Source organism: Pseudophryne corroboree, chromosome 11 (genome assembly GCF_028390025.1).
Source record: "Pseudophryne corroboree isolate aPseCor3 chromosome 11, aPseCor3.hap2, whole genome shotgun sequence".
Classification (NCBI taxonomy): Eukaryota; Metazoa; Chordata; class Amphibia; order Anura; family Myobatrachidae; genus Pseudophryne; species Pseudophryne corroboree.
In genome coordinates, this window is record NC_086454.1 from 329,765,629 (window position 1) to 329,789,977 (window position 24,349).

Genomic DNA, 24,349 nt, shown 5'->3' on the forward strand with positions numbered 1-24,349 from the left:
TCCTGGCAGCCACTGAGAGCTGTGAGGGTGGGGGGAGGGCACTGATATATATCCATACAGTGCTGGGGGAGAATAGATGCTGTATCCTGGCGTCAGGCAGCCACTGAGAGCTGTGAGGGTGGGGGAAGGGCACTGATATATATCCATACAGCGCTGGGGGAGAATAGATGCTGTGTCCTGGCGTCAGGCAGCCACTGAGAGCTGTGAGGGTGGGGGGAGGGCACTAATATATATTCCTACAGTGCTGGGGGAGAATAGATGCTGTATCCTGGCGTCAGGCAGCCACTGAGAGCTGTGAGGGTGGAGGGAGGGCACTGATATATATCCATGCAGTGCTGGGGGAGAATAGATGCTGTGTCCTGGCATCAGGCAGCCACTGAGAGCTGTGTGGGTGGGGGGAGGGCACTGATATATATCCATATAGTGCTGGGGGGAATAGATGCTGTGTCCTGGCATCAGGCAGCCACTGAGAGCTGTGTGGGTGGGGGGAGGGCACTGATATATATCCATACAGCGCTGGGGGGAAATAGATGCTGTGTCCTGGCGTCAGGCAGCCACTGAGAGCTGTGAGGGGGGGGGGGGGGGGGGGGGGCACTGAAATATATCCATACAGTGCTGGGGGAGAATAGATGCTGTGTCCTGGCGTCAGGCAGCTACTGAGAGCTGTGAGGGTGGGGGGAGGGCACTGATATATATCCATACAGTGTTGGGGGAAAATAGATGCTGTGTCCTGGCGTCAGGCAGCCACTGAGAGCTGTGAGGGTGGGGGGAGGGCACTGATATATATCCATACAGTGCTGGGGGAGAATAGATGCTGTGTCCTGGCGTCAGGCAGCTACTGAGAGCTGGGGGGGGGGGGGCACTGATATATATCCATACAGTGCTGGGGGAGAATAGATGCTGTGTCCTGGCGTCAGGCAGCCACTGAGAGCTGTGAGGGTGGGGGGAGGGCACTGATATATATCCATACAGTGTTGGGGGAAAATAGATGCTGTGTCCTGGTGTCAGGCAGCCACTGAGAGCTGTGAGGGTGGGGGGAGGGCACTGATATATATCCATACAGTGCTGGGGGAGAATAGATGCTGTGTCCTGGCGTCAGGCAGCTACTGAGAGCTGGGGGGGGGGGGGGCACTGATATATATCCATACAGTGCTGGGGGAGAATAGATGCTGTGTCCTGGCGTCAGGCAGCCACTGAGAGCTGTGAGGGTGGGGGGAGGACACTGATATATATATATACATACAGTGCTGGGGAGAATAGATGCTGTATCCTGGCATCAAGCAGCCACTGAGAGCTGTGTGGGTGGGGGGAGGACACTGATATATATCCATACAGTGCTGGGGGAGAATAGATGCTGTGTCCTGGCGTCAGGCAGCCACTGAGAGCTGTGAGGGTGGGGGGAGGGCACTGATATATATCCATACAGTGCTGGGGGAGAATAGATGCTGTATCCTGGCGTCAGGCAGCCACTGAGAGCTGTGAGGGTGAGGGGAGGGCACTGATATATATCCATACAGTGCTGGGGGAGAATAGATGCTGTATCCTGGCGTCAGGCAGCCACTGAGAGCTGTGAGGGTGGGGGGAGGGCACTGATATATATCCATACAGTGCTGGGGGGGGGATAGATACTGTGTCCTGGCATCAGACAGCCACTGAGAGCTGTGAGGGTGGGGGGAGGGCACTGATATATATCCATACAGTGCTGGGGGGGGGGATAGATACTGTGTCCTGGCATCAGACAGCCACTGAGAGCTGTGAGGGTGGGGGGAGGGCACTGATATATATATACATGCAGTGCTGGAGGAAAATAGATGCTGTGTCCTGGCATCAGGCAGCCACTGAGAGCTGTGAGGGTGAGGGGAGGGCACTGATGTATATATATACATACAGTGCTGGGGGAAAATAGATGCTGTGTGCTGGCATCAGGCAGGATGCTGTGTCCTGGTGTCAGGCAGCCACTGAGAGCTGTGAGGGAAGGGGGGATGGTGCTGCTGTCCTTTACAACCGTACAGCACTGGGGGAGAAGAGATGTTTTGTCAGGGCGTCAGGCAGTCACTGAGAGCTGTGAGGGAAGGGGGGATGGTGCTGCTGTCCTTTACATCCGTACAGCACTGGGGGAGAAGAGATGTTTTGTCAGTGCGTCAGGCAGCCACTGAGAGCTGTGAAGGAAGGGGGGAGATTGCCGCTGTCCTTTACATCAGTACAGCGCTGGGGGAGAAGAGATGCTGTTTCAGGGCGTCAGGCAGCCACTGAGAGCCGTGAGGGAAGGCCACAGCGTACGTGCCTGACCCTTCACCATGCAATCGCATCCTGGGAGGATGCAATCGCATGGTGACTGACAATTCACAGGCTTCTCGGGGCGGCTGTGGGGGGTGGTCATGAAACATGGGCGTGTCATGGCCATTTTTGGGGCCGGCCTATGACATCGCCTGCTTTTCCTGCGTATGGAGACATGGCGGCAGTGCCCCTGCCTACATAAACGGGCTGTGCAGGCAGGGGTTGACCTCTATTCGATGTGTTCGCAGTTAAATTGGCTGCAGGGAGGGAGGGTTAGGGAGCCATTGGGGGGAGGTAAGTATACTTACCTTCCCCCTGTCGAGCTTCTCAACATCAGAATGCAGCGGTTGGTATTCTAACCGCCAGCATCCCGACTGCCGGCATTTCAATCCCAACCCCTTGTCACAGCTGAGTGTACCAAAAGTCATTTCTGACAACCAGGGGTTACCTTAGTGGCTATAGACAGTCAGCCGACTATAGCCCCTTCGGGAGTCAGTGGTAGGTAGTTAGCCAAATCCAAAAGTGCAAATTGTTTCAGATGAACCCAGAACCCCGTTGGTAACACTGAAAATAGATCAAGGGGTGACTTATAATGGAAAATACTTATTTATATTAGCCAATATATAATAGCAATACATTGTATTATGGAAAATAAGTCTCCAGTGCTAAAGGCACCATGAAAATGGCCCTAGAGGGCAAAGGTTCATGGGAAAAGTGTTCAAAATATGCAGTAGTAACCTGTAGGGGCCACTAGTACCCAAAGCATCATGGGAATCTTATCTAGTAACCAAACCATTATGGGAATGTCTCTTGTCGCCAAGTATTATGAAAATGGTATACTATGTATGTCTATTAAACTATAATGTTTACCACAGAAATGCATCAGGGTGAGTTTTCTGCTGAATGAGGATGTAAACTGAGGTTTGGCTTTGAACCAAATCCTGATTTCCCAGCAATCTTAGTGCATAGCCTGGTTGCCAGCTTAATTGAAACATGCAGATGCAGCCTAGGTTCAGTGTGGAGGGTAATGGGGAACGCTGACTCTTACTATGCAATGCATCGCTGATACATAATGTCTTCATAATGCAAATACATTCAAGATGGTGCTCTTCTTGGAACTGTGGGAATTTCCTGTATGATGCTTAGAGTTTCTTATGGGAATCTCATCTGCTTATAGTACATCGTTCTAGTGTAATTCCGGTGTCGTTTAAGACTTTGCTTGTTGTAGAATACATTCCTCTGTAGCTCCAGCTAACAAGCTGATATAACAGTTTTGTTCTGCAGCCAAACTTTATATCACCACCAGATGGGATTTCCCCTATTCTAGCTTGGGTACTAAAATTATATATATATATATATATATATATATATATACAAACTGGTCCATGCATATATATATATATCACTGAAAACCTGAAGAGGTACATTTACTAAAGCGTCTTATCCAATTATCCACTCGTCTATTCCTCATTGTCTGTATCCTCCAATGTCCCCTAGTGGATGAAGGCGAAAGAGGAAAAGCTGTGATGTTGACTGTAGCAACCAATCAGATTATAGCTATCATTGATGTAGTACCCTCTAGAAAATTATAGCTCGATCGTGACTGGTTGCTATGGGCAACTCCTCTACTTTTCCTCTTTTAACAACTGTGGTAAATCTACCACTAAAACTCTAAAGAGAGATATAGTGGGGAATGTAATAGCCTGCGAGAACTTTGTACAAGTCCTCCTGTTTTTACTAAAGCGGCAACCATTTACACCTCAAATACAGGTGGTTTTGCCTTGCAAATGATTGGTGCTTTAAAAACCAAGAGAACTCGCACAAAGGGCAGTATCCTATGAGCAGCGCTGCCTCAGGCACCCGAAGCATAATCTGCGATAAGGGGCTGCCGGGAACCCAGTTGTTTTCGAGCGATCGCGGGGTCCAATTTTGTCAGATCAAAATGGCCTCTAATTGGATACTGCGGTAATGACCATCGGTCATTAATTGCGATATCCGGCTGTTTTGATTGGCCGAAACAGCATTGGGGCATCAATAGAATACGGGCCAAGGTCTCGCACTTCCTGCTATTTGCAGGATATTACATTCCCCCCATAGACTTAAAGGGGTCTATTCATGAAGCAGTGAAAAGTGTTGAGAAGTGAGCCAGTGGAGAAGTTGCCAATGGCAACCAATCAGCATTCAAGTAACTTTTATACTAAACATACTATACAATTGTACGGAGCAGCTGATTGGTTGCCATGGGCAACTTCTCCACAGGCTCATCTCTCCACTCTTTTCACTGCTTCATGAATAGACCCCACGGTATTCCTAGATACAGTAACCTACGCCCTCTATGGTCACTGTATACCTCCAAATATACTTCTAGACCCAATCATTTTTCCCAATATGTTTCCCTGTTATCTCAGTGCTTTTTGTCTATGTAAACAGATGCCAGTACTTAGAAAAAGTTGATACAAGATTTATAGGGCGAGATTCAAATGTTTTTCCCGCCGGCCGCCACTTGATGGCGTCAAACGGAGCTATTCTAATGTAGCTCTGTTCGGGCGCGAACGGCTGCCGGCGTCTACATTTCAACTCGCGCCCATTAATTTAGTCGGGTTTAGCCGCTTTACACGACTAAGCCTGACACTAACGGGCGCGATCAGCGCAACAGGGGACCTCAATTTTATATCGTCCCCTGTGATCTCCCGTCACTTTAGATGGGAGATCAGGGGCGATAACATTTTAATTCCCCCCATAGTATCTTCCATACTCTATAACGACCTCACAGATTTCTTCCTGTATCTGCATCAGGGTCATTCCGAGTTGATCGCTCGCTACCAGTTTTTTTTAGCAGCCGTGCAAACGCTATGCCGCCTCCCACTGGGAGTGTATTTTAGCTTAGCAAAAGTGCGAATGAAAGGATCGCAGAGCGGCTACAAAATAATTTTGTGCAGTTTCAGAGTAGCTTCAGACCTACTCAGCGCTTGCGATCACTTCACTGTTCAGTTCCTGTTTTGACGTCACGAACACGCCCTGCGTTCACCCAGCCACGCCTGCGTTTTTCCTGGCACGCCTGCGTTTTTTCGAACACTCCCTGAAAACGGTCAGTTGACACCCAGAAACGCCCTCTTCCTGTCAATCACTCTGCGGCCAGCAGTGCGACTGAAAAGCTTCGCTAGACCTTGTGTGAAACTACAACGTTTGTTGTAATAGTACGACGCGCGTGCGCATTGCGCCGCATACGCATGCGCAGAAGTGCCTTTTTTTGCCTGATCGCTGCACAGTGAAGGAAAGCAGCTAGCGATCAACTCGGAATGACCCCCAAAGCCCCCAACTGCAGCAAAATTAGCAACCACCCCACAAGTGGACCCGTAGGGAGGTTGGATAATACATTTAGAAGAAAAATAAATAATTATTCCCCTTATGTGTCCTGCGCGGGATCACTATGAGATCGATGCCCGGATCTGACTGCTTCCCATCCTGCACAGACCTGTAATTCCTAATACTGCATTTGTATCTAGAAAGACAATGTAGAAGTAGAAAGGTTGCATTTGTAACTCGATACAATAGGATACCCTTAACAAAATAGTTAATTGTTAAAATCGACAGACTAAAAGTACTTACATATTGGTATTAGTCAACCCCTGACCCACCTTAATGGTGGATTTACAGTTCCAGCAAATGTGCTTCCTCCCCTCCAGGCAGTAGATTATCAAAGCTCCTCTGATAGATCAATAGCTAATGGATATCATTCAGATGTGCCACGTACAACAGCCTAATCTTTCCTGCTCATTAGCCTGACAAAACATTTAGGGGGAAATTAATCCCTTTAGAGGCAGCGATAGACACGTGGCATGCTAGTATATATACAGCAAAAGCACCGCCAATATTTGATGTCCTATTTCCTGATTTCACAGCATAGCTCCCTAAGAACAGCAGACGATTATAGTTTAGGTAATGTCATGTGAATGGTAATTTTGGGATTACGGATAATGCCTGTAAGACACATGACTTCAACTGTAAAGAATGAAATACAAAAAGAAGGAACAGTCAGACACAGTTCCAGCACTGTACCTTTCCTGGAGGTTTCCTGAGCTCTCCCCCTCGAATGTCCATGGATGGTGGCACTTGGTAGATGTCTTGCGATGGGGTCATTGATGGTGGCACCTGGTAGATATCTTGCCCTGTTCCAGCAGAAACTGGAACCTGATAAACATCCCGAGGCTTGGGAGGGCTGATGGATCCTACTGGAACCCGGTAGACATCCTGGGGTTGATTCATGGATGGGGGAACCTGATATATGTCTTGAACTTGACTTTTGAACTGGTTTTGGTACATGGTAGATTTCTTGGAAGGGGTAGTTTGACTTGGGTGCTGTGAACCCTGAGGGCTCTGGTAAAGTGTCTGTTGTCCTTTAGGTGGTGTCGGGACCAAGTAAACACTGTCTGCACTGTGGTTCTGGAAGGAAGGATGAATAGGCGGGTACTGATTGGTGGAAAGGACATTGTAGACACCTTGGCTGTTATAAGGTGATGGAGTTTGGGGTGGCTGCTGTTGGGGCTGTTGCTGAGGTTTCTGTTGGCCCTGGTCATTACCGCCTCCTTGCTTCTTGTCATACATCCCCACCAGAATCTTCAGCCGGTTTCCGGGGACAATGCCCTGTCTCCCGTGTAGAGAGCAGAGCCACCAGCCATCAAGACCTTGCGTATTACACTCCAGCACCGTCATGATATCTCCCTTTCGAAAGGACAACTCATCCGGAGACTCTGCCACATTGTCATACAGAGCTTTGGCCAGTACATTCTGCAGGATACACAGATAGAGGGAAATCAGTGATTAGAATAAAAGCATTGGGGAAAAGTACTGAGAACTTGTTATAGAGGAACATGTTGCCCACATAATTACCCCATTAAATCTGCTACACTAAGCTGTATATCAGTGCCAAAATTACAGGTCAATTGCATCATATAATTATAAAATATTACAAACAATAACAATTATAAAGCGCTCGTAGTCTTAAGACTGGCTATTATACGGTGTTGGGTCTTTGTGTAGAGCGTGAATCAACATATCTGCCAAATAAATAAAAACCGGATGATGTACCCGGATTCAACTGGTCAAAGGTTTGTGGGGCAGAACATTTCACCCCTTTTCACCCCCTTAGAAGGAGTCGAATTTCAAAAAATGCTTAGTGGGTGGCTACACATAACTATGATATTTTCCAGGTCACCCAGCAGGTCACATGTTACAAGACACATGTTCCAGACCACCCAGCAGGTCACATGTTCCAGGTCACATGTGATGGCCGAGACCCAGCAGCCGTCCATGCCCCAGCCCCCAGCCGAGCCCACCCAGCAGTCCGAGACCCAGCCACCGGCCAAACCCATCCACACAGTAGAGCCCTTTCAGCCAGGTGAGACCAAGCAAACAGCAGAGACCATCCCCAACCGAGGCTCACCCATCTGGCCGAGCCATCCATCTGACTGAGATCCAGACGCTGTCCAAGACCCAGCCCACAGCCAATCCCATCCAAGAGCCGATCCAGCCATCCACCACCAACCAGCACATCCAGGAGCCCATCTAGCCAGCTGAGCCCATCCAGCCAGACAAGACCCAGCAGACGGCCAAGACTATTTAATATGTATATATATATATATATATATATATATATAAATAAAAGAAAAAAATAAGTTAAGAACTTGTCTCCTTGATTTTGTATGTGAAACCATAATGGATAGTATTTGTAGTTACCTCTTCACTCCGGCAACACAGTCAGGAACCATTCCTCTATTTATATTATTCAGGCCAGTCCACACTGGTGTGTCTTCCCAGTCTAACACATCACCCAGGGGACTTGCATAGGGAAAAGTAGTAAATAACCTACTGTAGGTGTTTATAACGGTTATTACGTTGGGATAAACAGTCCATATGTACCTTTTTTTTTTTTTTTTTTACAGACACTGCATGACAGCAAAGAAAGCAGTCACAAAGTGTAGGGGACAAAGAACAACATCCAGGAGATATACTGTAATTAATCCCACCCATAATTTGTGTCTGGGCCTGCACAGGGATAACTGAAGTTCAGCAACATAGACCTGTGTACATTGCGGTTACATATTACCCTGAGTAAGATATCATTGTGGTAATAAGACAGGCATCATACACATGTCAGAATGGCCTCACTTTTCTGTCTCTACCCCTGATAATCCTTAAGGCATCAGCTGGTTATATCATTCTCAGAACCATCTGATAAAGGTTGGGACTGACCAGGGTGGTGTACTGTATGGGACTCCAAGTAGTAGAATGACCTTCTCCAGTACCATGAACTACTGGTAAGTAATACTCCTTTCAGACCGCCAGCTTTGAACACGGGTTATTGCACATGAGCGCGCATAACCCATGTTGCTGTGCGGTCTGAAAGGGCCCAGTTGGAATAATCCGGCGTGAGCGCGCACGGCATCTATTCAGTGCTGGGAGGTGAGCAGTGGGCTACCCAGATGCTCAGGAAGCGCTGAGCACGCCCCCAAAATGCCGGACGACGGGTTAGTGTCGTGAGACCACGCCCACTCAGGCGAGGCCACACCCCTCATAGCTGCGCGACCGCCGACACTCTCAACTAAGACGTTGGCAGGTATAGAAGTGGGCAGGATCCGTCAGGGTTGCCTACTCTCCCCGGAACCCAAGAGAACGCCCCCGATTTCAGGGAGCATAGGCAAATATGATTTAAAAGTTTAAAATATATACCAGAATTAAAAATGTACCTGTCAACTATACAGAATTGAGGCAGCCATTTTGTGGGCAGGACCAATACTCATGAGAATTCATGGCCAGATATATTAAGTCAACTAAAAAGAGAAGGGGACCAGTGCAGACGTTGCCTATAGCAACCAATCATTTTCTAGCTATCATTTATCCCTTACATTCTATAAAATGACATGGGGAAGCGTGTTGTGGCCAACTTTTCCACTTCCAAGAAGGCTTCATAAATCTCTCCCTAAGTCTATTAATTCACTAGTGACTTCTCTGAGAGGTGAGGCAAGAGTCCTACTCATTGGGGTAGATTTACTTAAGCTTCTATAACAAACAAGTGGAGGTGTTGCGCATCCAACCAATCATATTCTGACGGTCATTTCCTAGAATGCAAAAGGAAAATGATATATAGAATCTGATTGGTTGCTATAGACAACAGTCCAAATTTTAATTTTAGAAGCTTTAGTAGATCTACCTCACTGTATACACATAGCGGGAGAATCAATGTTACATACTGGGCCAATATGGGAACACAGTCTGTCAATTCACTAAGAATCAGTAAAACAGTGATATGAACGACATAGGGTGCCTATGGTCTCCACACAAAGGAGAAAGCCATTTTATAACAGTGATATGAATGATACAGGGTGCCTATGGTCTCTACACAACGGAGGAAGCCATTTTATAACAGTGATATGAATGATACAGGGTGCCTATGGTCTCCACACAATGGAGGAAGCCATTTTGTAACAGTGATATGAATGACACAGTGTGCCTATGGGCTCCACACAACGAAGGAAGCCATTTTATAACAGTGATATGAATGATACAGGGTGCCTATGGTCTCCACACAATGGAGGAAGCCATTTTATAACAGTGATATGAATGATACAGGGTGCGTATGGTCTCCACACAATGGAGGAAGCCATTTTGTAATAGTGATATGAATGACACAGCGTGCCTATGGGCTCCACACAATGGAGGAAGCCATTTTGTCACAGTGATATGAATGACACAGCGTGCCTATGGGCTCCACACAATGGAGGAAGCCATTTTGTCACAGTGATATGAATGACACAGCGTGCCTATGGGCTCCACACAATGGAGGAAGCCATTTTGTCACAGTGATATGAATGACACAGCGTGCCTATGGGCTCCACACAATGAAGGAAGCCATTTTGTGGGCTGTACCAAACCAATACGCTTGAAATAGGACTGTTACCTATGAGGGAATGATTATTCCAGTATATATTGTCATATAATGTAATTGCCTCTTGCTTGTAATCATTCTGCCTTTACTAGCTGTAGGTGTTAGATATACGATGGGTTAGAGGACGTAAAGCAATGAAGATGTCAGTGTGACAATCCTTCCAGTGTATGACCGTGGGACGTCAGGCAGGCTCACAGCTGGATCCCTGCACAACTCAATCCCATGAATAACTCCCACTTCTGTACATATGGAGTCGGCTGCTCGCCTGTGTGTGTAATAATACAATGGAGGCCTGCATCGCGGGCTTCCTTATACTGCAGAGAGGCCGGAAGAGCATGAATGGCTGATTTATTGAATTAAGCATACTGTTCCTTCCAAATGAAGACCACAACAACTCTTGTGTCATGGGAGCAGGAACCTATTGTCTGTAGCCACAGACTTTACTCATGGCCAAGTCTGACTGCAAAAATAAAAAAAACCTTTGCATAAACAATTAAAGGCTTTGGGAATTGTACAATAAGCAGTAACCCATTCCAACCAATCAGACATCTTGATCTCTTTAAAGTTCATTTCTGATTGGTCGGTATGCACATCTGCAGGGCTGCCATCGAAAATTCTGGGGCCTGGGACTGACAAACCCCATATTACCTTATCCATGCACAGTTCTCTAGCCCAAGCCAGTCCCGCGTGTCTCTCTAGCCCCAGCCAGTCCTCTACTGTCTCTCCAGTCCTGTGGTGTCTCTCTAGCCCCAGCCAGTCCCCTACTGTCTCTCCAGTCCTGTAGTGTCTCTCTAGCCCCAGCCATCCCCTACTGTCTCTCCAGTCCTGTAGTATCTCTCTAGCCCCAGCCAGCTCACTTCTGTCTCTCCAGCCCTGTGGAGTCTCTATAGGCCAAGCTATCCCCCTTCTGTCTCTCCAGTCCTGTGGTGTCTCTATAGGCCAAGCTATCCCTCTTCTTTCTCTCCAGCCCTGTGGTGTCTCTATAGGCCCAGCCATCCCCCTTCTGTCTCTCTAGCCCCAGCCATCCCTCTTCTGTCTCTCCAGCACTGTGGTGTATCTCTATAACCCCATCCAACCCCCTTCTGTCTCTCCAGCCCTGGCTAGGGCCCTCCCTTTGTTTCTCCAGCCTCAGCCAGCCCCCACATGACACTTTTCTTCTGGCTCCTCCTCCTCTCTATTTTAGCGTTGCAGCATGACATCATGCGCACCTGATCACAAAAAATAAAAATAAAATGCACGTTGGTTGGAGTCCCACGACATCATAGCACTTCACATACAGATACAGATTCAGACTCAGACGCATCAGCACAGTCTCCTGGTGCATCTTAGCCGCATCGCATTGCCGCTAAGATTAATTTTCAACACAAAAGAAGCAAAAAAGATGGCCGACACTAGCAGAATCTCACGGGACCTGGCTACATTCTGTGCTGCGTGGCGTTCTGAGGCTACTAAACTGTATGAGGACATATCTGTATTTATTAAGACAAAACCACATGGAAATGACTGAGGCAGTTTTTTCAATTTTGGGCAATTTACCAAAGGCTGACCGTAGGAAATGTCTTCATGGATAAGGATACATCACTATGGAACCCTCCAGGCCGTAGACCCTGCCTCTGTCCCCGCCAGCTGCGGACCATCACTGATGTCATAATACTTGGATAATATCTAGCCGTATGACAGGTCTGTTTGCGTGGGCTGCATTAGGGACACTTGACATGCAATTGCTCTGAGAATATTACTCCTATTTGCCGCAGGCTCTCTGTTGCTCTGTATTAGCATTGCACAAACCAGAGAACTGATTTCTATCAACTATAGATGCATAATAAATTCTTTAGCTTTGGTTGAATGCTCTAGAGAAGAGCTACTAACATAAAACGGCTAGGAAGCTGTGACCGGTCACACAGTGCCGTACACCGGTGCGTCGCACAAAGGACTTCCATAAATCTGAGCTATAAAGCACTTCTGTTTACCCGCTGGGCCGGAGTGTCACCTGCTGTACAGTGCAGGAGGACTTGTCACGTCACATCCGTGACTAAGCAAATAAATGACATCGCCACACAAGTCCATTGTGTATACTGGCTGGGCAGGTCCTTGTAGTGCAGCTGAACGGTATTATTACTGATTTAAAGAGCACCATCGTCTTCCTCAGCGCTGACGTAGAGCGCAATACAAATATTTTCGCAGCTGGCCGCTGTTTTTTCTACTGCGCACGCGTCTCTGTTGCACTACACATGTTCCGTCATGGCTTAAGCTGGGTACACACTGGTAGATATATCTGCAGATCAATGGACCTGCAGATATATCTGTAGATGGATTGGGAAGTGTGCTGTGCATACACACTGCCCCGATCGGTCGGGGACTGATGTCACGAACTGGATTTATAGGCGCCAGCCCAGTTCAGCCGCAAATCACCGCCGGCTGCTGCAGCAGCAGCCGACTGCCCGTATACACCCAACGATGCACCAATATATCAGTAGATATATTGGTCATCTTGTGTGCTGCAGGGCCGGCGCGATATGTCTGCGAACAACGGCGTTCAGAGACGTATCGATGGTACACACTAGCCGACGAGCTAGCGATATATCGGCCAGTGTGTACCCAGCATGAGAGACAGCAGCCGTAGTGCAGAATAGAGAGAGTGACAGTTAGTGAGCGTTTGTGGGAGTTAACGGGGATGGGGGGGGGGGGGGTTGGGATTGTTTTGGCGGCGGTTGGGATTTTGGAGGTCAGCATACTGACCCCGGCCTCCTGAATGCTGGTGGTGGGCGGGGGTTCTATTCCCACACTATGGGTGTTGTGGACACCCACGAATGGGAATAGTCCCTGTGTGTCGGAATGCTGACCGTCGGCATTGCGAGCAAACGGAATCCTGACTGCTGGTCATGTGACCACAGCCCACGGGGGGGGGGGGGGTAGCAAATAAAATGAAGGGCATATTGCGACTGTTTCGGGGTGTTGCAGCCAGGGACTGCGGCCTTGTGCATAGTGGTGCTGACCCTGGTGTCTATGTTCTGATGGACATTCTGAACAAAGCATAGGGTCGCTCCTAACTTCGATGGTTCCGATACTGTTGATGGCGCATCTTTTTACACAAGACAGCGCATATCACCTCTGAATGAAGCCCGCAGCCTTAGCTCCCCTTGTGGCTAAAGGGGCGTAACTCGGTGGCAATGGGGGTTGCTGCGCTTCTTTGCATCATTCAGAGCGGCCATGTTGCCAGGCAGAGTTGTGCCCAGACCTGTTTTCATACGGACCTTTAGCACCAGGGATACAGCTAGTGTAAGTGCACACTGATAGTGATGATGACAGATCTGAAACCAGGCGTACGGTTTAACCTCTGCTTCATCCACAGGGCATTATAACTATGATGCACATGCTTGTAGCATTTACACAAACATGAAACAACAGGAACGACATGCCTGCCCAAAGAGCTTACAATCTAAAAGGAACATCCGGGCCCAGCCTTCTAAAGCCAGCAGCGCCACATTCTTAGATGCCTCTTGGCGTTTGTTTCATGCGGTGCCAACTCTTTGCCGGACTCCAAACGCCGTGATCCAGAGTGCAATCAGCAGCTGCAGCTCTGTCCCCGCATTCCAGTCTCACACACACACTGTGTCACAGGGTGCAGGGCTCAAAGACCAGCCGCTAAGAATATCCTTCCAACCCTTTCCTCTAGTCCGGCAGAGTGGCGGCTGCTGCTAAAGAAGAGACGAGCGATCGCACTCTCCAGAGAATACCTCCACCTCATTTCTCTTTTGAAAAATAATAATCTCTTTTTTTTAAACTTAATCCCTAGGAAGTTAAGGATTAAATGCAGATTTTGCAGGAAAATCCCATGTTGGACTGGCAATGAATCACATACGAGTCAGCAACGCATGTAGAATTTGCCCATTGTTCATGCTTGTATGAATCACTTGTGAAGAATGCTTGTGGACAGAGGACACACGCTAGTCTTAGAGTACACAGGAAATGCTCGCCATTCTCGTTACTGAGGCTTTTATACTGAAGAGCTTTCTCTTGCATTAAAACTAGATAAATGGTTCTGGACAAATAACACGCATATGTTGTAGAGGCACTTGGACTGAGTAAAGCAAGGTCGTGTCTCTCGCTGTCTGTTGCATCATCCGGGAGTGCACAATATATCGTATCTTATATCTGCTTCCACGTTTATCTGGAAGGGGCCTCGGTCACCACTATGGTGGGCAAGTCCGGGATCGGGATCGGATTCAATCCCGGGATTGGCTTCCCTAGTCACCACTGCTGAGCACTATGAGATTGGGAAGTCCCACCACAATGCAGGGGGTTTGGGATCTTTTTTAAGCGCAGCTTTTAAGATATACGGGAGATTAATCAGACCTTATAAAGAGTACAAGAGGAGCTGTTTCCCACAGCAACCAAACTGTTTCCTACAGCAACCAATCAGGTGTGGATCATTGGGTCGACCACAATTAGGTTGACAGTCAATAGATCGATCCGATAGGGTTGATATTCAATAGGCCAATGGGGTCAAAAGGTTGACATGTAACAGGTCTGAATCTGGCCTCCTACAGATGGGTCCATGTTTATCTTGACCTTTAATAGGATTAACTGAGACTGGCCAGTCGGATTTAATCCTCTCCTTTAATGACTTAATCCACTGCTGTATTGTTCTCTGTATTGTATTGCAGCTGAGAACAATAGATGAAGGGTTTATGCGAATAAGTCATGTTGTGCCTAGGCGCAGAAAACTAGTCAAGATAACTGTGGACCCATCAGTATGTGAGCTATTTATCATCTCTGTACGCAGCCGATATCAGCAACACAGCCGCGAGGCTCCAATAACATGGCCATAGGACAGACCGTCTCCGTGCGACCACTAATCCACCTCCCTGACACCGCGCTATGCATTTTCGAAACATTTCTCAGAACGTGCGAATCCCGCAAGCCCCAATCGCCACTAACCTGGGTCCAGCGTGCGGAGTGAACGGGATTTCAGACCGCTGTGACGCGGCTTGAAACCCATGTTCAGTTACCCCGCCCCTGTCGGAAATCTAACGGTCGGGATGCCTGGTGTTGGTCATGTGACCGCCGGCCTCCCAACCACCGGGATCTCGTGTCACACCCAGCTGCACTATCTGTAGCCATGACCTGTACAGCAGCCGTCTAGAGGTAACAAGAGAACAGTGCCACCCAGTGGCCAAATTATTGCGAAACTGAAGCAGTCGACCAAACACAGCAGCTCATTTATTTTTGTAAGGTGAAAATAGCCGTAAATCATAACGCTGTAATAAGTGATATCAGTATAACATAGTTTTGGGATTTTTTTTTTTTTTTTTTACAGAAATACCGTCTGTCTTATTTCCGTTATATGATTCCGACCGAGTTATAACTTTGGCACCTAGTCCCATTTCTGCCGGCGTAGTGGTAATCTTACACATGCTGGAAGAATCAGACAGTGCTAGCTACAGGCGTGATATGGAACAAGGACTTGTGCATATGACATCACGCTAGACGTGCGAGCTTTCCGCTAACGATTTTGGCAGGCCTCTGTTTACTTGTGGTCAGCGGCCGCCTGAGGCTCCACACTTCTACTGCTCATTAACGCTGCCTGTGATACAGGTCTCCTTGAAGGACGGCTGCACTATTGTTGTCCTACGTTGGAATTCTTTTAATGTGTGATGATGATCAGCCAAGGAATGTACGGAGGGATCAGGCCTGGTCTTGCTTAGTCTACATCTGGTCCTGAGTCAGTGACAACCGTGAGTCACAGTGGTTGCAGTAACCATTTCTCTGCCCGAGAGGGGTATTATAATGCTTATTGTTTTATTTTCACTGCACCAGCAAGAAGCCTCCTCTATAGATTATGTCCCTGCCTGAAGGGACGAGGAGAAGTTGGCTGCTCTCCTAAATCTCAGCAACGTCTGACCCAAGGCAAGCCACTTCATCCATAAAATCTGCTTTCATACATTCGAGGAAACAGAATTAATCTGATGCAATTTTGCATAAAACTATTCTGTTTGTAGAGATTTCTGTATGTAACATATTCATCAGATTACTTCATTTGTGCGGCGTAGTAACGTATATTGGCCCTCATTCCGAGTTGTTCGCTCGCAAGGCGATTTTAGCAGTATTGCACACGCTAAGCCGCCGCCTACTGGGAGTGAATCTTAGCATCTTAAAATTGCGAACGATGTATTCGCAATATTGCGATTACACATCTCGTAGCAGTTTGAGTAGCTTCAGACTTACTCGGCATCTGCGATCAGTTCAGTGCTTATCGTTCCTGGTTTGACGTCACAAACACACCCAGCGTTCGCCCAGACACTCCTCCGTTTCTCCAGCCACTCCCGCGTTTTTTCCGGAAACGGTAGCGTTTTTTCCCACACGCCCATGAAACGGCCTGTTTCCGCCCAGTAACACCCATTTCCTGTCAATCACACTACGATCGCCTGAGCGAAGAAAAAGCCGTGAGTAAAAATCCAAACTTCATAGCAAATTTACTTGGCGCAGTCGCAGTGCGGACATTGCGCATGCGCACTAAGCGGAAAAACGCTGCGATGCGAAGAAATTTTCCGAGCGAACGACTCGGAATGACCTCCATTGTTCTTGGTTTCTCTACTAAATATCATACTTAAAGAGAACTCTGGTGGTCATTCCGAGTTGATCGTTTGCTAGCAGTTTTTAGCAGCCGTGCAAACGCTATGCCGCCACCCATTGGGAGTGTATTTTAGCTCAGCAGAAGTGCGAACGAAAGGATCGCAGAGCGGCTACAAAATAATTTTGTGCAGTTTCAGAGTAGCTTCAGACTTACTCAGCGCTTGCGATCACTTCAGACCATTTAGTTCCTGATTTGATGTCACAAACACGCCCTGCGTTCGCCCAGCCACGCCTGCGTTTTTCCAAACACTCCCTGAAAACGGTCACTTGACACCCAGAAACGCCCTCTTCCCGTCAATCACTCTGCGGCCAGCAGTGCGACTGAAATACATCGCTAAACCCTGTGTGAAACTACATAGTCCGTTGTAATAGTACGCTGCATGTGCGCATTGCGCCGCTTGCGCAGAAGTGCATTTTTTTGCCTGATCGCTGCATAGCGACCGGATGCAGCTAGCAAACAACTCGGGAATGACCCCCAATGCCAAAAAGGACATTGAGAGGAACCGATAATGCCCTCTGCATACAATGAAGGCTTCTTATTAAGGATTTAATAGCGGAGCCCAACCAAGTGTGATGACTGCTGGGCTGAGCACCTGATATTATAGAAAATCCAAGCCCGTTAGTCTTTTGGATGCTATTAGTTTCATAGCACCTTCTTCTTAGGGATGGCCATCGACCATCGATGATTTAATTGCTTCATTGCTAGTCTATGACCGGTATTCAATACTTTAGCCATCGTTGGGGGAGAATCAGATGGTTCCTGCCATCGATGGTAAAGACCAACCAGATATTTTTCCCCCCCTCTACATTGTGACGGAACATGGCAGCATACTGTAGCTCTGCCCTCTGACACTCACAAGGCCAGACCCCATCACTGATTGGCCGGCAGCCCTCTACACAGTTGAGAAGAGATGACGATTGGTGGGTGAAACCATTGATGGTTCCCTAGAAGATGGTTTCATATCATCAATGTTAGCCATCAACTGGATAACCCACCGATGGCTATCCCTACATCTTCTTTCCTCCCACATTTACGGTCTGTGAACCTGATTCATTCTTGCAAGAAAAGCAAAAATAAGAATTTACTTACCGATAATTCTATTTCTCGTAGTCCGTAGTGGATGCTGGGGACTCCGTCAGGACCATGGGGAATAGCGGGCTCCGCAGGAGACAGGGCACATCTAAAAAGCTTTTTAGGTCACATGGTGTGTACTGGCTCCTCCCCCTATGACCCTCCTCCAAGCCTCAGTTAGGTACTGTGCCCGGACGAGCGTACACAATAAGGAAGGATCTTGAATCCCGGGTAAGACTCATACCAGCCACACCAATCACACCGTACAACTTGTGATCTGAACCCAGTTAACAGTATGATAACAAAACGAAGTAGCCTCTGAAAAAATGGCTCACAACAATAGTAATAACCCGATTTTTGTAACAATAACTATGTACAAGCATTGCAGACAATCCGCACTTGGGATGGGCGCCCAGCATCCACTACGGACTACGAGAAATAGAATTATCGGTAAGTAAATTCTTATTTTCTCTAACGTCCTAGTGGATGCTGGGGACTCCGTCAGGACCATGGGGATTATACCAAAGCTCCCAAACGGGCGGGAGAGTGCGGATGACTCTGCAGCACCGAATGAGAGAACTCCAGGTCCTCTTTAGCCAGAGTATCAAATTTGTAAAATTTTACAAACGTGTTCTCCCCTGACCACGTAGCTGCTCGGCAAAGTTATAATGCCGAGACTCCTCGGGCAGCCGCCCAGGATGAGGCCACCTTCCTTGTGGAATGGGCATCTACATATTTCGGCTGTGGCAGGCCTGCCACAGAATGTGCAAGCTAAATTGTACTACAAATCTAGCGTGCAATAGACTGCTTAGAAGCAGGAGCACCCAGCTTGTTGGGTGCATACAATATAAACAGCAAGTCAGACTTTCTGACTCCAGCCGTCCTAACTATATATATATATATATATATATATATATATATATATATTTTAGGGCCCTGACAACGTCTAGTAACTTGGAGTCCTCCAAGTCCCCAGTAGCCGCAGGCACCACAATAGGTTGTTTCAGGTGACAACGCTGACACCCCTTTAGGAAGAAACTGGAGACGAGTCCCAGTTCTGCCCTGTTCAAATGGAAAATTCTAATATGGGCTTTTGTAAAACAAAACCGCCCATTCTTTTTGACAATCGCCTGGCCGAGGCCAGGACTAACAACATGGTCACTTTCCATGTGAGATATTGGTCAACAGCATGGTCACTTTCCATGTGAGATATTTCAAATCCACAGATTTGAGCGGTTCAAACCAATATGATTTTAAGGAATCCCAACACTATGTTGAGATCTCACGGTGCCCCTAGAGGCACAAAAGAACTGTATATGGAATACACCCTTTACAATCTGGACTTCAGGAACTGAAGTCAATTTTTTTTTTTGGAAGAAAATCTACAGGGCCGAAATTTAAATCTTAATGAACCCCAATTTGAGACTCAAAACACTCCTGTTTTCAGGAAGTGCAGAATCGACCTAGTTGAATTTCCTTCGTGGAGCCTTCCTGGCCTTACCCACGCAACATATTTTCACCACATGTGGTGATGACGTTGTGCGGTCACCTCCTTCCTGGCTTTGACCAAGGTAGGTATGACCTCTTATGGAATGCCTTTTTTCCCTTCAGAATCCGGTATGCAACCGCCATGCCGTCAAACGCAGCCGCGGTAATTCTTGGAAAAGACATGGTACTTGCTGAAGCAAGTCCCTTCTTAGCTCCCCAGGCCCTTAGTCCTCTGTGAGCATCTCTTGAAGCTCCGGGTACCAAGTCCCTCTTGGCCCATCCGGAGCCACTAGTATAGTTCATACTCCTCTATGTCTTATAATTCTCAATACCTTGGTTATGAGAAACAGAGGAGGGAACCCATACACTGACTGGTACACCCACGGTGTTACCAGAACATCCACAGCTATCGCCTGAAGGTCTCATGACCTGGCGGAATACCTGTCCCGTTTTTCGGGCGGGACGCTATCATGTCCACCTTTGGTCTTTGCCAACGGTCCACAATCATGCTGAAAAACTTCCCTATGAAGTTTCCACTCTCCCGGGTGGAGGTCATGCCTGCTGAGGAAGTCTGCTTCCCAGTCGTCCACTCCCGGAAAGAACACTGCTGACAGTGCTATCACATGATTTTCCGCCTAGCGAAAAATCCTTGCAGTTTTGTCACTGCCCTCCTGCTTCTTGTGCCGCCCTTTCTGTTTACGTGGGCGACTGCCGTGATGTTATCCCACTGGATCAATACCGGCTGACCTTGAAGCAGAGGTCTTGCTAAGTTTAGAGCCTTATAAATTTGCTCTAAGCTTATTTATGCAGAGAGAATTCTCCAGACTTAATCACACTTCCCTGGAAATTTTTTCCCTGTGTGACTGTTCTCCAGCCTCTCAGGCTGGCCTCCGTGGTCACCGGCATCCAATCCTGAATGCCAAATCTGCGGCCCTCTAGAAGATGAGCACTCTGTAATCACCACAGGAGAGACACCCTTGTCCTTGGATATAGGGTTATCCGCTGATGCATCTGAGGATGCGATCCGGACCATTTGTCCAGCAGATCCCACCGAAGAGTTCTTGCGGGAAATCTGCCGAATGGAATTGCTTCGTAATAAGCCACCATTTTTACCAGGACTCTTGTGCAATGATGCACTGACACTTTTCCTGGTTTTAGGAGGATCCCGATTAGCTCGGAGAACTCCCTGGCTTTCTCCACTGGGAGAAACACGTTTTTCTGGACTGTGTCCAGAATCATCCCTATGAACAGTAGACGTGTCATCGGAAAAAGCTGCGATTTTGGAATATTTAGAATCCACTCGTGCTGACGTAGAACTACTTAAGATAGTGCTACTCCGACCTCCAACTGTTCTCTGGACCTTGCCCTTATCAGGAAAGCGTCCATGTTTTCTTTTAAGAAAAATCATCATTCCGGCCATTACCTTGGTAAAGACCCGGGGCGCCGTGGACAACCCAAACGGCAGCGTCTGAACTGATAGTGACAGTTCTGTACCAGGAACCTGAAGTACCCTTGGTGAGAAGGGCAAATTTGGACCTGTAGGTAAGCGTCCCTGATATCCAGTGACACCATATCGTCCCCTTCTTCCTGGTTCGCTATCACTGCTCTGAGTGACTCCATCTTGATTTGAACGCTTGTATGTAAGTGTTCAAATATTTCAGATCTCACCGAGCCGGTTGGCTTCAGTACCACAATATAGTGTGGGATACTACCCCCTTCCATGTTGTAAGAGGGGTACTTTGATTATCACCTGCTGGGAATACAGCCTGTGAATTGTGTGAGGGGGAGATGTCTCGAATTTCCAATGTACACCTGGGATACTACATGTAGGATCCCGGAGTTCCCTTGCGAGTGAGCCCCCTGCGTACTGAAACTCTTGAGATGACCCCCTACCGCACCTGAGTCCGCTTGTACGGCCCCAGCGTTATGCTGCGGACTTGGCAGAAGCTGTGAGGGGCTTCTGTTCCTGGGAATGGGCTGCTTGCTGCAGTCTTCTTCCCTTTCCTCTACCCCTGGGCAGATATGACTGGCCTTTGCCCGCCTGCCCCTATGGGGACGAAAGGACTGAGACTGAAAAGACTGTGTCCTTTTTTGCCGATATGTGATTCGGGGTAACAAAAAGTGGATTTTTCAGCTGTTGCCATGGCCACCAGGTCCGATGGACCGCCCCTTTATACGGCAATACTTCCACATGCCGTCTGGAATCTGCCTCACCTGACCACTGTCGTGTCTTCGTCTGGCAGATATGTAAATCACATTTACTCTTGATGCCAGAATGCAAATATCCCTCTGCGCATCACGCATATATAGAAATGCATCCTTAAAATGCTCTATAGTCAATAAAATCTTGTCCCTGTCAAGGGTATCAAAATTTTCAGTCAGGAAATCCGACCAAGCCCCCTCAGCGCTGCACATCCAGGCTGAGGCGATTGCTGGTCGTAGTATAACACCAGTATGTGTGTATATACTGTCATGATATTTTTCAGCTTCCTATCAGCTGGCTTCTTGAGGGCGGCCGTATCTAGAGACGGTAACGCCATGTTTTTATAAGCGTGTGAGCGCCTTATCCACCCTAAGGTGTGTTTCCCAACTCGCCCTTACTTCTGGCGGGAAAGGGTATACCGCCCATAACTTTCTATCGGAGGAACCCCACGTATCATCACACACTTCATTTAATTTATCTGATTCAGGCAAAACTACAAGTAGTTTATTCACACCCTACAAAATACCCTTATTTGTGGTACTTGTAGTATCAGAAATATGTAACAGCTCCTTCATTGCCCTTAACATGTAACTCGTGGCCCTAAAGGAAAATTACGTATGTTTCTTCACCGTCGACACTGGGGTCAGTGTCCATGTCTGTGTCTGTCGACCGACTGAGGTAAATGGGCGTTTTTACAAGCCCCTGACGGTGTCTGAGACGCCTGGACCGGTACTAATTTGTCCGCCGGCCATCTCATGTCGTCAACCGTCTTGCAGCGTGTTGACATTATCACGTAATTCCATAAGTAGACCATCCATTCCGGTGTCGACTCCCTAGAGAGTGACATCAACATTACAGGCAATTTGCTCCGCCTCCTCACCAACATTTTCCTCATACATGTCGACACACGTACCGACATACAGCACACACACAGGGAATGCTCTGATAGAGGACAGGACCCACTAGCCCTTTGGGGAGACAGAGGGAGAGTTTGCCAGCACACACCAAAAGCGCTATAATGTATATAACAACCCTAGAAGGTGTTGTTTCTATATATGCGCTCTTAATATATCATTATATCGCCAATTTATGCCCCCCTTCTCTTTTAACCCTGTTTCTGTAGTGCAGTGCAGGGGAGAGTGGGAGCCTTCCTCACCAGCGGAGCTGATCAGGAAAATGGCGCTGAGTGCTGAGGAGAATAAGCTCCGCCCCCTTTTCGGCTGGCTTTTCCTCCCGGTTTTTTAATAACTGGCCTGGGTTAAAATACATACATATAGCCTTAATGGCTATATGTGATGTATTTATTTGCCAAATAGGTATTTATATTGCTGCCCAGGGCGCCCCCAGCAGCGCCCTGCACCCTCCATGACCGTGTCAGTGAGCCGTGTGACAACAATGGCGCACAGCTGCAGTGCTGTGCGCTACCTCTCTGAAGACTGTGAAGTCTTCTGCCGCCTGTTTCCGGACCTCCGTTCCGCCGTCTTTCTTCAGCGTCTGTAAGGGGGATCGGCGGCGCGGCTCCGGGACGAACCCCAGGCTGACCTGTGTTCCGACTCCCTCTGGAGCTCAGTGTCCAGTAGCCTAAGACTTCAATCCTCCTGCACGCAGGTGAGTTGCCAGTCTCTCCCCTAAGTCCCTCGTTGCAGTGATCCTGTCGCCAGCAGGAATCACTGATTAGAAACCTAAAAAAAAAAAACTTTACTAAATAGCTCCTTAAGAGAGCCATCCAGTTTGCACCCTTCTCGGACGGGCACAAAAACCTAACTGAGGCTTGGAGGAGGGTCATAGGGGGAGGAGCCAGTACACACCATGTGACCTAAAAAGCTTTTTAGATGTGCCCTGTCTCCTGCGGAGCCCGCTATTCCCCATGGTCCTGACGGAGTCCCCAGCATCCACTAGGACGTTAGAGAAAAGAAGCAAGTAACTCTGTGCCTGGAACTAACCATGTTGCCATGCAGGGGGAGCAATTACATTTATATGTTTTCGGTGCAGGGTAAATACTGTCTGCTTCTGCATGTAGCCCACAAATGTTAGACAGCTTTATTTTTACACTGCAGTTTAGATCTGCACGTTACATCTGCCCCACCTGCAGCGCAACATGGTTTAGCTTAGTTGCTTGCTTTTTTTGCTTTACTTACAAACATGAATCAGGCGCTAGCACCCTGAATGATAACAGTAACCAGATATAAATCCCAAATAATATTAGAATTCAGAGATCTTGGTTACACATATTTGTGCAAATGTGTGAATAAGCCCCAAAGCCGCATCAAGGCCATACCCTGCAACTAGATATAGCGCTAGGGACCCCAACTATACCGAGACGCCTTGATGCGGCTTTGGGGCTTATTCACATATTTGCGCAAATATGTGTAACCAAGATCTCTGAATTCTAATTTTATGTGGGATTTATATCTGGTTACTGTTATCATTCAGGGTGCTGGGGGAAACAATGTCTATCTTTTTTTCTTGCTTAGAAATATCCCTCCCTTTCAAGCACCTGAATGATATCATCTACCATTATATATGTATGAATCAGGCCCTATTTACGGAATATATAACATTCTGCACTATAGCTCTGCTATTAATTTTTAGATACAGTAATTGATCTGTTTTTAAATTGTATATTTTTAGGATTGTATAAATAATGGAACATCTTTGATTATATTTACCGGCCGGTACTAATACAAATAATCATTTGTCTTAATAAATTAAAAATCAAAAATTGCAT

At 47.6% G+C, this 24,349-nt stretch overlaps 1 protein-coding gene across 2 annotated transcripts in view; it reads right to left on the reverse strand.

Annotated features, from left to right (window-relative positions):
* Positions 1-24,349, reverse strand: part of BCAR1 (BCAR1 scaffold protein, Cas family member) — a 153,088-nt gene that overhangs the window by 95,009 nt on the left and 33,730 nt on the right. For both annotated transcript variants that reach the window (XM_063945748.1, XM_063945747.1), the window contains exon 2: positions 6,337-7,065. In XM_063945748.1, the coding sequence (XP_063801818.1) occupies positions 6,337-7,065 (729 nt within the window). The remainder of the gene's footprint in view (positions 1-6,336; positions 7,066-24,349) is intronic.